The 13,936-nt window shown below is 35.6% G+C and overlaps 1 protein-coding gene across 1 annotated transcript; it reads left to right on the forward strand.

Moving 5' to 3' along the window:
* Nucleotides 1-502: 502 nt before the first annotated feature.
* LOC105961451 (fatty acyl-CoA reductase 2, chloroplastic) lies at nucleotides 503-4,808 on the forward strand. The gene is made up of 7 exons (XM_088820364.1): nucleotides 503-702; nucleotides 783-883; nucleotides 1,330-1,534; nucleotides 1,681-1,842; nucleotides 1,940-2,021; nucleotides 2,717-3,114; nucleotides 4,643-4,808. The coding sequence occupies exons 1-7, from the start codon at nucleotides 620-622 to the stop codon at nucleotides 4,806-4,808; spliced, it is 1,197 nt and encodes a 398-aa protein (XP_088676490.1). The 5' UTR covers nucleotides 503-619.
* The last annotated feature ends 9,128 nt before the right edge of the window (nucleotides 4,809-13,936 follow it).

Below are 13,936 nucleotides of genomic sequence, written 5' to 3' on the forward strand. Positions count from 1 at the left end.
ATAGCTAGAACAAGATTTCGCCAAATTAATGTTAAGACAAAGGCGGCTAATATTAACAATGACCACATAGCCATCTCCAAAAAATTGGAAGTTCCACAAGGAATCGAATCCGGCAAGGGTATCGGAATACTTAAGTTTTTCGAAGGCAAAAACATTTTCGTCACCGGTGGAACCGGGCTTCTTGGAAAAGGTATGTATATATGTATGTATATATATATATCGAATGAAGTTCGTATCTATTAATTGTGGTACGTTCGAAAGTAACATTAAATAAGATTTTGTACGTAGTTCTTGTGGAGAAGATTTTAAGGTCGACACCGATCGGTAAAATCTACGTACTAGTGAAAGCGGACGATCAAGAAGCCGCCGTTGATAGAATAACAAAAGAAGTATGTTTTTAATTAACATTGCATCTTTATGTTTGGGTTGATAACTTTATATAAATAGTAACACAAATCTTTTGCTTTTATTTATTTATTCTTTTTTTTTTGTAATTTATTAGCTCATAAACTCCGATTTATTTCGATGTTTGAAAGAAAAACATGGAAAATATTACCAAGCATATATAAAGGAAACTCTGATACCAATTGTTGGCAATATTTGTGAGCCGAATCTCGGAATGGACTCTGATTCCGCTCATGCAATTATGGAAGATGTTAATGTCATTATAGAATCCGCCGCCATTACAACCTTAAATGAAAGGTTATTACTTTAATTATCTTTCTTTGCACTTAATCGAAGCTAAGTTTCTTCTTCGATTGAAATATTATAATTTCACGTAGGTACGATGTGTTACTTGAAGCCAATGTCAATAGCCCCCAACAATTGATGCGTTTTGCTAAGACGTGCAAGAACCTTGAACTCTTTGTCCATATTTCAACCGGTAATTATTATTAATTAAGTGGAAAATTACAGTTTTCATCCCTCAAGTTTGTACCGATTGCACATTTAGTCCTTCATGCTCACAAAAAATACATTTGGTCCCTCGTGTTTGAATAATTTAACACTTTTGGTCATTTACGTCAATTTATCTTGAGTCCTTCAGTTAAGGCGGTGACGGGCACACACTTGATTCCGTTGGTTTTAATGGAAAATTGACGGACAAGACTAAAAGTGTTGAATTTTTGTAACACGAGGGACTAAATGTGTTTCTTCTGAACGTGAGGACTAAATGTGAAATTAGTGCAAACTTGAGGGATGAAAACTCTGTTTTTCCCTTAATTAAGTAGTAAAAATGACTTAGGGAATTAAATATTTTCGATTATTTATAATTAATACGTATAACGTTATATATGCACGAATAATCGAAATGTATGTTACTATATATAGCATATGTCAATGGAGAAAGAGAAGGGATAATCTTGGAAAAGCCATTGATTATGGGGGAGAATAGAAGAAATGACTACACACGCACTACATGTACATTTCCTCGGCTCGATATAACCGACGAAGTAAATCTTTCGGCGTCGAGAAAACAAAAGGCTTCTTCAAACTATGATTTGACTAGGGATATGAAAATGCTTGGAATGGAGAGGTTAATTTATGCCTTTCCTCTCTTTTTTTTTTTTTCGTCGAGTCATAATTTAACTCGTCGTTTAATTTAGGAACTATCATCAACACTTCACGGGCAAACTTAAGTATACCAAAAAAATTGATAACCTAATTTTTTTTTTCTAACAGAGCAAATTTGTACGGATGGTATAATACGTATCACTTGACAAAGGCGATGGCGGAAATGGTAATTAATGAAACGAGAGGGGATATACCGGTCGTCATCATTAGGCCAACTGTCATCGAAAGTTGCTCTAAAGAACCTATCCCTGGTTGGATTCAAGGAAATAGGTGAATTGAATATATATTTATTTATTTAAAAAAAAACATTATTAAGAATTTATCGCGGAAACGAATTAATTAAGAATGTTTGTTGTCGCGTTTGTAGGATGTTTGATCCGATAATCGTTTCGTATGGAAAAGGGCAGCTTCCAGCCTTTCTAGGCAAGCCTGATTCTCCAATGGATGTTGTAAGTTTACATAAACAATATATAATTTTTGAAAATATTATTCCAAATCTCTCTCTCTCTCTCTCTCTCTCTCTCTCTCTCTCTCTCTATATATATATATATATATATGATTTACCATTTTTCTGGCTTATTCATAATTTTAGAAATGAACTGTAATAATAAATTCACTTTAATAAACAGTTTTTGAAATTTATTGATTGTTCAATTTACGAAAATAAGAACTTCAAGTTTGAAATAAATTTACATTTGGTAATTTACTTTAAAAATGGGAAAATTACAATTTTGGTTCCTCAAGTTTGCACTGATTTCACATTTAGTCCCTTATTTTCACAAAAAACACATTTGGTCCTTCATGTTTCAAATATTCAACATTTTTAGTCATTTCCGTCAATTTTCCATTAGTACTAACGGAATCAAGTGTGTGCCAATCACTTTATTAACGGATGGAGTAACGATAAATTGACAAAAATGACCAAAACCGTTCAATTATTGAAACATGAGAGACCAAATGTGTTTTCTTATGAATATAGGGGACCAAATGTGAAATCAGTGCAAACTTGAGGGAAGAAAACTGTAATTTTCCCCTTCAAAATTATTTAATATGATATTTCGAAAAATCCTATTTGAAGTACAGAATTCGTTTCTTCTAAATAATTATGGACAATTCACTGTCATTGACTAACATTTGTTACCAGATTCCGTTGGATATTGTCGTAAATGGAACAATTGCAGCGATAGCAAAGCACGGTTACATTCAAAAGCCGGGGTTGAATGTTTACCACATGTCATCTAGTGTCGTGAACCCTTTACGATACTCGGAATTTTTCGAGTATCTTTACGAATATTTCAGTTTGGAACCTTTGGTAGAATCCCAAAATTTAATTAGGGTGAACTACTATGACGATATTGAAAAAATTAAATATTTCCATAATTTCAACGATTTCTCGACATATACACGAGAAGAAATATCTCGACGTGCTGGAAGAGAAAATGTAGTAGGAACTGAGAAAGCGAAAAAGCAGTGCAGAGCAAAGATCATGTATGCTGAGCATTTGTGCAAGATGTATGAATTCTTGGGGCTCTTCAAAGCAAGGTATGAATATGCATGGATAAATTGCACTTTGCTCCCTATATTTTGTTTGGATTGTCACTTTCATCCCAAAAAATTAAAAAAAGTGAGTGTCTCCCTTCAAAAGGATATACTACATTGTTTTTACACATGGTTAATGCATTACTATAGTAAATGCACTCAAGTATCAAGAAATATTCTTGTCGAGCTTTTGATCTCGAAATCAATAAGCCTTAATTGCTTCTCTCTTTATATACGTCAAGGTATACTAAAATAACTTTAAGGTCTCTGTGGTATCGGTAATTGCAATCACCCCTGAAACATTGTTAGAAACCCTAACGAAATAATCCGTTGGATAACTTATTCCGTTAGGGCCCTTTTGATTTGCATTATTAGCCTTGATGGAATCAATAGTACCTGGTAGTACAATGTTTGGTTTGGATGTTTTTCTAAGCCTTGACAAGTGGGCCCACCACTTTTATCCTTCAATCAAATTATTACTTGTCAAGCCAAACTTGACTTGACTATTTATCACCAAATAATGCCATCCTATGATACATTGTGAAATATCAAAAATGTCCTCCAAGCATACAACAATTACTAATTTATTACATAGGTAGCTATGAAGATCTTAGATAAGGACCGATATTAGCAGGTAGAAGAGTCCCAATTTCAGATTCATAATTGGGGTTTCGGTATGTTAAAATCTTCGTCTTCTTTTTCTATCACTATTAAATCCAGCAGTTTGTAAAACGAGCTTCAAACTGCATTCACAATTTTTAAGTTGCTCGCGATTTGATTCCAAATGGTTGTAGCTGTTGTTGCTCGCACTCCTCCTCGAACTACTTCTACCAGTACTCACTTTACAATTCAACTCAACAATGGAACCTAAGGTAAGGTGTTCCCTTCAATTTTATACAGTCAATTTCAGAGTGATGGCAAAAATTATGGATGAGTTTTCGGTTTTCCAATTGGGGATCTGAAGAAGAAGAAGATGGGCAAATAATTAATACCATTTAAGGGCATTTCAAACTTTTTGCAAATAATTACAAATAAGATAGCAAAATCAAGGAAACAAAACATGAAATTGCTCAACACCATTTTAATCCCAATATTATATATCTCATCCCTACCTATCGATCCAAACTACTCAACCAAAAGAGCCCTTAGGGTTGTGTCGGACTATTAGTTTCAGGTAATGGTGAAAACAACATAGTGCTCGGGGCTGACATGATTGCCCTAACATTTCTTAAATCTTTATTATTTATATATAAGATTTATAAATTTTCGTATGTGGTAGCACTAACAGCCACGCGGAAAACAAATATAGTGCATATCGGTCTCCATCATGAAAGCTTGACTCCGGTAATTGTTTCAGGCGTCCGACTGTAATACCAATATCACAAGAACCTTAAAGTTATTTTACTATGCCTCACCTCAAGGGTCTAGATGTAATTTACCCTTATTATTATTATTATTATTATTATTATTATTATTATTATTATTATTATTATTATTATTATTATTATTATTATTATTTATTTATTTGAAGGTTCCATGCTGGCAACACTCAGAAGTTATTATATGAGATGTCAAAGGAAGAGCTGGATAATTTTGACATTGATGTATCAAAGATAGAGTGGAAGAAGTATTTTCAAGAAGTTCACATCCCTGGTTTCAGAAAGCACGTACTTAACGACAGAAGTATATCTGTCTAAGGCTAAGCAAATATGTAACCCTGTTTTTCTCTGTTATGTGTTAAAAGTTAATTTTTAATTTCAAAAATTAATATTTTACAATTATCGAGAAAAGCACGTTTCATCTTCCATTATTAATGTGGAAAATTCTCTGGAGACTTATTTTGCTTTTTAAATACTCCTTGTACTAGTACATATTTGGAATATCAAGAAAAACAATTAAAAGAGCAGCAACTCAATTGTCCCCTAAAAACTCCATTCGTTGTGCCAACACATTTGGCATCAGAGCCACTTTGTGGTTCCTATCAATCTTAAAAAGAAATGGCTGAAAATTCAGTGACCACTATCTTCAAATATTCCCCAAGTGAAGTACTAATGTTTGAGGGAGAACATTACGATTATTGGAGTAGCGAAATGAGGGATTTTTTCATCTCCCATGATCTTTGTGATGTGATTGAGATGGACTACGAAAAACCACCAGAAAACGCAACCTCCACAACCTGGACAAAAGAGAAGCAACAGGAGTACAAAGAAAATCAAAAAAAATATTGCACGGCACTTCGATACATTAAGCAATGAGTGAGCAAATCAATCTACCCCCGCATTTTCAACAAAAGAAAGGCAAAAGATGCTTGGAGTGTCTTGCAGAAAGAGTTTCGAGGAAATGATAAAGTCGTCTCCATAAGACTGCAATCTTTATATATGGAGAAATTTTGATAATTTATGGGTGAAAGAAAGTTAAAAAATTTCAATTTTTTTCATGCGAGTCTCCAAAATTGTGAATCATGCATATTTTTGTCTACACCAAGGGAGGTACGAAAAAGCTTATTCATGATGTTTTTTACGTACCTAATTTAACGCATAACCTTCTAAGAGTTGGTCAGCTGATGCGAAATGGATATTATATTTCCTTTGATGACGACAAGAAAAAGAATATGAACTGTGGCTGAAGTCTATATGGCTGAAAATAAAGTCTTTCCTCTCATAATGCCATCTAATCCTGAATTTGCGTTGAAAACCGAACAAGTTCGTGATTCTTATCTTTGGCATTTGAGATACGGACATCTGAATATGAAAGGGCTGCATATTTTGAAGCAAAAGAAAATGGTTATTGTGAATGTTACGTATTTGGAAAAATACACCGGTTACCTTTTCCGAAAACCGCTTGGCGTGCTAAAGCTCCTCTTGAATTGGTTCACTCGGATATTTGTGGTCCTGTTCGGACTCCAACTTTCAGCCAAAAAAGGTATTTCATTCTTTTTATTGACGACTTTAGTAGAATGATGTGGGTGTATTTTTTGCAAGAAAAATCGGAAGCTTTTTCGGTTATTCTCCACTTCAAAGCAATGGAAGAGAGGCAGAGTGGACATCAAATGAAGACTTTCCGAACTGATCCGTGAGGGAGAATTTATTTATTCTCCGTGTATGAACCATCGCTAAGAAAATGGCATTACGAGGCAGCTCACTGTTAGTCGTAGCCCGCAGCAAAATGGAGTGGCCGAACGGAAAGATCGGACGGTTGTCGAGATGGCGAGGAGCATGTTAACATTCAAAGGCCTACCAAACAATTTATGGGCAGAGGCGGTCAACACCGCTGTTTATATCTTGAACAGATCTCCGACAAAAGTCGTTCGAAACCGCACTCCATTTGGCAGCATTGCCTATGCCCATATACCAGCTGTACATCGAGAAAAGTTCGACAAGAAGGGAAGGAAGTATTTTTTTATTGGCTATAGCGATGAGTCGAAGGGTTACAGACTTCTAAATCTTGATTCAAATCAACTTGTGGTTTCTAGAGATGTTATCTTTGACGAAAGTGCAACCTGGGAGTGGAATGTTGAATCAAATCTAACAACCAGCTGAAAATTCTGATTTCGAGGAACCATTATCAACTCGAGGTGCTGATTCTTCTCCGTAAAATTCACAAGAAAATGCAACTCCAGATTCACCAAACATTCCTCAAAGGGAATCAGGCCCTACTCAAATAAACGAGGAAGATTCAGACTCTGAAAATCAGGTGAGAAAAGTTCTTTTGTTAAAGGATATTTACGATTCTTGTGACGTTGCTTTTTTTAGTTGCAAGCCACAAAGCTTTGAAGAGGCAACAAGGGAAAATGTTTGGATTAAAGCAATGGGTGAAGATGATAAGGAACGTGAAATTGGATTCGTGTTGCAAAATAACTATTTAATTCGGAGAAGAGTTATTAATGGGCATTGGTGGAAATATCGAAAGAAATTATGGAAAAATAAGGGTTTTCGACGAACTCAAATCGTAGTTGAGTACGAAACGAACTCTATCTCAAGTGAAACGGCGCAAGAAACAAAACTCATGAGCAAAGCTCATGAATCACGTCCAATTTCAGCAATCCAACGTCGTTTAGACTCCCAAAAGTTCGTTTTTGCTATTTTAGGTAAGTTTTAGAAAATTAATATCAAATCATAGAAACATCGGATTAGGATTCCGTAAATTGGGTTGTTCCCAAAATTACGAGATCTACTAGAATCAGACTCTAACTCTTTTTTGCCGTTTTTGGTAATTTTTAGTATTTTCTTATTTTAATTAGGGTTTTCAGTTTTTTAGTATAAATAGGTGCCTTAGGACTTTATTTTAGAAGAATTTTCGAATTTTAATAAAATATTTAGAGTTTTCTCTATTTTTCTAGTGGATTCCAGAGTTTTCGGTGGATTCCGAATGTTATTTTGTTCTATAGGATTAATTCGTAGAAATTAATTTTTTACTGTGCTTCCGTTCTGCGTCAGTTGGCATCAGTAGCGAGGTTTTTCCTGGTTAGATGGCGAAAGGTGCGAGACATGGAGAAAACAACTACGTTGGCGATGACCGCGGGGTTGAGAAACTGCAAAATCTGCGGTTGGTGCGCGAGGGATTTGCCCTTGACAACAATAACAGAAGGACTGAATCTAACACGATGATTGCCGACGGTGTAGCCCGAGGTGCATATGTTAGACACAATTATCATGGATCTGTTCAACTTCAATCAAGGTATGACAACTATTCAAAGGTGAGCGGCAACTCTGAGTTTGAAGAAGACCCGCCTATAAAGAGGCAAAGGGAGCGTGAAATTCCTTCTTTTAGTGGAAATTTTCTTGAAGTTGAGGATTTTATCGATTGGGTGTCAGAAGTCGAAAATTATTTTGAATTGATGGATATTTTGCCGAATAAGATGGTAAAATTGGTTAGGTGTGAGTTAAAGGGTTGTGCAGCCGCATGGTGGGATGAAATACAGAGGAAGAGAGCTAGACAAGAAAAATTTCCAATCCAATCATGGAAGAGGATGAGAAAAATGTTGATGGATCGTTTTTTACCCCTAGGTTATGAGCAACGTCTATTTCAACTATATCGTAATTGCTCGCAAGGGAGTAGATCTGTTAACAAGTATACTGCTGAGTTTATGAGACTAGCAAACTTAAATAACCTGCAAGAATCCGAAAGTATGGAAATTTCAAGGTACTTGCAAGGATTGAATATTTCAATCCGTCTTAGGATAGGGTGGCGCGCAATCGACTCCCTTGAAGAGGCTGAAGAGTTAGCATGGAGCGAGGAATATTATCAAAAGCGAAATAGTTCTTCTAGAAAAATCAAAGATGTTCTACCCGTTGCCAAAGTTAAAGAGGTACAAGATACTTCGTTCGTTATTCAAGCATCCAGTTTGGTGGAGGATCATGGCGTACGAGTTAACAAAGTTGAAGAAGAAATTGTTGATGCAAAAGTTAAAATTAACGTAGCTATGATTAACGATGACATTAACAAAATCAAGGTGAAAGTCAATGAAGTTGAAGGGGGAGTCAACGAGGTTGAAGAGAGCATCAACAAAGTTGAAGATAGCGTCAACGGGGTAGAAGAGAACGTTAGCAAGGTTGAAGAGGGAGTCGATGAGTTTCGAGAGGGTGTTAAAAATAAATTTGAGGAAGAATTTGAAGTTGTAAAATTTGTTCAAGAAGAGGAAGGTGCACGTGAAGAGAAGGAACAAGTGGATTGCGTTGAGGTATGTGATCTAATTGTAGATAGTGTTTGTTGTGAAGTTCCTGTATCGGAGAAATTGGTGGGACCATTTAGATTTTCGATTAAGAAGCCAATTTTTCCAACGCCTCGTTTGGATGAAGATTTTGTAAGCGAGATTTTTGTGCCGGGAATATTGGTGGAGCACTTGAAGTTGTTTCGAAAGAAATATGCATCGCTATATTTTGATCATAGCTCGAGGTCGAGCTCTTTTGAAGAAGAGGAGATTGATAAGGAACCTGAAATTGGATTCGTGTTGCAAAATAACTATTTAATTCGGAGAAGAGTTATTAATGGGCATTGGTGGAAATATCGAAAGAAATTATGGAAAAATAAGGGTTTTCGACGAACTCAAATCGTAGTTGAGTACGAAACGAACTCTATCTCAAGTGAAACGGCGCAAGAAACAAAACTCATGAGCAAAGCTCATGAATCACGTCCAATTTCAGCAATCCAACGTCGTTTAGACTCCCAAAAGTTCGTTTTTGCTATTTTAGGTAAGTTTTAGAAAAATCGGATTAGGATTCCGTAAATTGGGTTGTTCCCAAAATTACGAGATCTACTAGAATCAGACTCTAACTCTTTTTTGCCGTTTTTGGTAATTTTTAGTATTTTCTTATTTTAATTAGGGTTTTCAGTTTTTTAGTATAAATAGGTGCCTTAGGACTTTATTTTAGAAGAATTTTCGAATTTTAATAAAATATTTAGAGTTTTCTCTATTTTTCTGGTGGATTCCAGAGTTTTCGGTGGATTCCGAATGTTATTTTGTTCTATAGGATTAATTCGTAGAAATTAATTCTTTACCGTGCTTCCATTCTGCGTCAGAAGAAATGAGTGTTATTGAAAAGAATAAAACATGGGAGTTCGTATACTTGCCGAGCAACAAAGAAGTCATTGGTCTGAAATGGATCTTCAAGACCAAATACAATGAAGATGGCTCCGTACAAAAGCATAAGGCACGGTTGGTGGCCAGAGGGTACTGTCAACAACCCGGTCTCGATTTCAACGAGACTTTTGCCCCGGTTGCTCGAATGGAGACAATAAGGACTGCTCTTGCAATTGCATCACACTTTGAATTACAAGTGTACCAACTTGACGTCAAATCGGCTTTCTTGAATGGAGAATTGGAAGAAGAGGTTTACGTCAAACAACCACAAGGATTCGCGGTAAAAGGGAACGAATACAAAGTTTATCGGCTTCGAAAAGCATTATACGGGCTGAAGCAGGCTCCACGAGCGTGGAATAGCAAAATCGACAGATATTTTTGTCAAGCCGGTTTTCAAAAGAGCCCAAATGAACCTTCGCTTTATGTGAAAAAAAAGGTATGCATTTCCCTGATATTTGTCTTTATGTCGATGATTTGACATATTTTGGATCTAATGAAAATATGGTGCAAGTGTTTAAGAAAAACATGATGAGCGAATTTGAGATGACGGATTTGGGAATGGTGAAGTATTTTTTGGGAATCCAAGTTAAGCAAAGCAAGGGACAAATTTTTCTTTCTCAAGAAAAATATGTTGAAAATTTGTTGAAAAGGTTTCATATGGCAAAATGCAAACCAGTAGCTACGCCTATGGTTATGAATGAAAAGCTATAGCAACTTGATGGTTCGGAAGAGGCGGATGCTACTCTTTTCAGGAGTTTAGTTGGATCACTCATTTATCTTACACACACAAGACCTGATATTGCTTTTCCGGTAAGTGTTGTGTCTAGATTCATGAACGATCCAAGTTCAAATCATTATGCAACGGCGAAACGGATACTTCGGTATCTCCAAGGAACTAAGCCGCAAGGTATCTTATTTAAGAAGGAGAAAGAGTGCAATTTAATTGGCTACACGGATAGTTATTGGGCTGGTGCTCTAGATGATCGCAAAAGCACATCGGGGTATATCTTTTGCCTTGGCTCAAACGTGATTTCATGGAGCTCAAGAAAGCAAAAAATAGTTGCCCTTTCATCATCCGAAGCGGAATACATTTCAGCGGTTGATGCGGCTTGTGAGGCGGTTTGGCTAAGAAGACTTCTAGTTGATTTACAACTTAAACAAAAGGAGGCCACGGTGATTTTTTGCGACAATAAATCTGCTATATCAATGGCCAAAAATCCAGTTTTCCATGCTCGTTCCAAGCCTATTGAACTTCGGCACCATTATATAAGAGTATTGGTTAACAATGAAGAGGTACGTATGGAGTTCATTGGCACAAGTGACCAACCAGTTGATATCTTAACAAAAGCTGTGAGTTCGGAGAAATTGGAGAAGCACGAGGGTCTATTGAAGATTACAAATTACGAAAGGGTGTCAAAAGTTAAGTTGTAATTTCAAAAATTAATATTTTAAAATTATCTAGAAAAGCACGTTTCATCTTCCATCATTAATGTGGAGAATTCTCTCGAGACTTATCTTGCTTTTTAAATACACCTTGTACTAGTATTTGGATTATCAAGAAAAACAATGAAAAGAGCAGCAGCTCAATTATCCCCTAAAACTCCATTCTCGTTTGTTCATCTTCCTCCTTATCAATAATATTCTTCCATATCAAGAGCAAATCCATTTATGGATCTTCCGTTGTGCCAACATTATGTTATGTCTGAAATTTCAAGTTGTTGCAATATTGTTTATTGTAAGATTTGTTCTTAACTATTAATTCGCATTCTTTTCATCCTCCTCCTTTTTTTTTTCTTTCTTTACATCAACAGTTCTTATTGATATACAAAAATTATCAAAAAGGTAGTGACTTTTTTTTGGGTAAATTTCATTTAACCTTGAAAATACAAGATTTTACAAATGACTTTCTTGTGCTCGTAATATCAGCACATAACCCCCTTGTGGTTGATAGAGGTAGCGTCTTTAGTTTTTCCATCAAATTAACTGCACGTGTCAAACTTCAAGAGGGTCATCTGAAAAAATTAAAGGTAAAATGTAAGCATAAAGGGGTCATCTGCAAAATATAGTATTTTGACGTTTGACGCGAGCTGTTAATTTTGAAGAAAAAACTAACGGAAGCTACCCCTATAACCACAACAGAGTTATGTGCTGATATAACGAGCTCAAGGGGTTATTTGCAAAAACTTATAATCACAGGGGAGTCAAATTCTATTTACCTTTTTTTAATGAGAAATGTAAAATTAATTAGAAAAATAGTCTACAAGGGGATGATCAATATTAATGTCACAAAAGCAAGAAAAATGAATACAATTTGCATGAATAACACCATCCCACTTAGACGTGAAAGCCCAAGCCCAATTTGCAGATAACCCCATTTTGCTTGTAATATCAGCACATAACCTCCTTGTGATTGATGGGGGTAGCTTCCATTAGTTTTTTCGTCAAACTTAATCGCCTGTGTCAAACGGCAAACTAGTTTTTTTGCAGATGACCACCTTGTGCTTCCATTTTTCCTTTCATTCGAAGTCTAGCATTGTCAAATATGTCATTTTGTTCGATTGAAGGTGAAGTTAGAAGAATGCGGGAGGCGCGAATATAATGTATGAGTTCATGGCTTTATGCGATTAGGAATTGTGTATTGGGTCTGAGCAGCTCATCAAAAATTTAACTGTCAAATGGACGTCAGGTGAGGCGCACGCGAACAACCACAGTTGACGGCCGAACAAAAATTGTCAAGAAGCGGTAAGTTTGAGGATTAAATTCTTGACGTAAATGTTTGATGACTAAAATTATTTTAGGCGGCAAGTATAAGGACCAAAACTGTGATTATTTCTTTTTTAAAAGGGTTGCATATACATGCTTATAAGATGATTCTGATAAACATCAAATTGTTGTAGCGATTTATCCCACAAATTAAATCAATATTGACATATAATAAGGAATTTATTTGTTGAAGTTTGCATACGCACCGGTAAACATAAAAGGATAAGAAAAAAAAAAGGTTTTGTGTAACAGAACGAAAGGAAAAAAGAAGAAGAAAAAAACTATAACTAAGGATCGATTGGACTTGATTATTATAACTAGGGTTTAGGCCTCTAGGCCTCTGGAAATACTATGCTACATCGAACGAAATACACTGGGTAAATTTTTATCATTCATACATAAGAAACACACGCACACCATATTGGTGTGTGTAGATTAACAGTAAAATTTATTCGGTGTAACTTTTACCGAGTGTAGTATAGAAATCACCTAGGGGCCTCTAATCGAGAAATTAGATGTTGCATTTGGTTATTTACACGAGGTGGATTTGAGCAGCAGATCTACACATAATCACACATACACCCATGTATATGTTTGCTTAATAACAATTATTTAATCAAATTTACTGTTCAAATCCGCTCAATATAAATAATCAAGTATAACATCTGACCCCCTCTAACCCATAGGGATGGCACTGCCTATATTTCTTCTTAAGTCAATGCTGCCTTTCTTGACGATATTTAACCGTCGTATAAAATAATAAACATTGTGTGCCGTATCCTTATATTTAGCCTAACTGCAGGACCATATATTAAATAACGTACTACATCATTTAAATACTATTTTTTATAGAACTGAAGTATGACCATACGTTCTTTCAATAAAAAAAGTTATGACCATACGTTTTCTGTTCCAGCCATATCTCCACCATCATCGAGATGCTACACCCGATGAAATAGACTTGGCATTGACGAGTTCAAGAATTCGTTAAAGGATGGGCTTAAATTTTCGAGGGTACGGGGCAGTGACCCTTGAAAAAAAAAATTATGATTTTTTTGTGGCGAAAATACAAAAGAAAAAAAAATTAAGAGATTTTTTTTCTTACATTAATTTGGATTTTGGATGGCCTAATTATAAAAATTGGGGTTTTTTTCATTAATTTATATTTTGGGTGGGCTAATTGATAAAAATTGAACGAACTAAATCAATATATAGGTAAAATATAGGGGAGAAATTATAAATTGAGGGTGGGCTTGAGTCCAACCTTACCGGAGGGTGGACCCACCCGTGACACCAGATGATCGTTGATGTGGTGAATTAACTTCCCACTAAGCACACATACACATGAGTTTTGTGTAATTATGTGCAGATCAACGGATAATAAACACTCGGTGTATTTCGCTGAGTATATCATCAACCATATATAACAACTCATTTAATTAGCTCTCTACTCGGTCACTGCACTCTTCGTACCATTGTTAT

Source organism: Erythranthe guttata, chromosome 7 (assembly GCF_056151865.1).
Source record: "Erythranthe guttata isolate IM_541 chromosome 7, IM_541, whole genome shotgun sequence".
Classification (NCBI taxonomy): Eukaryota; Viridiplantae; Streptophyta; class Magnoliopsida; order Lamiales; family Phrymaceae; genus Erythranthe; species Erythranthe guttata.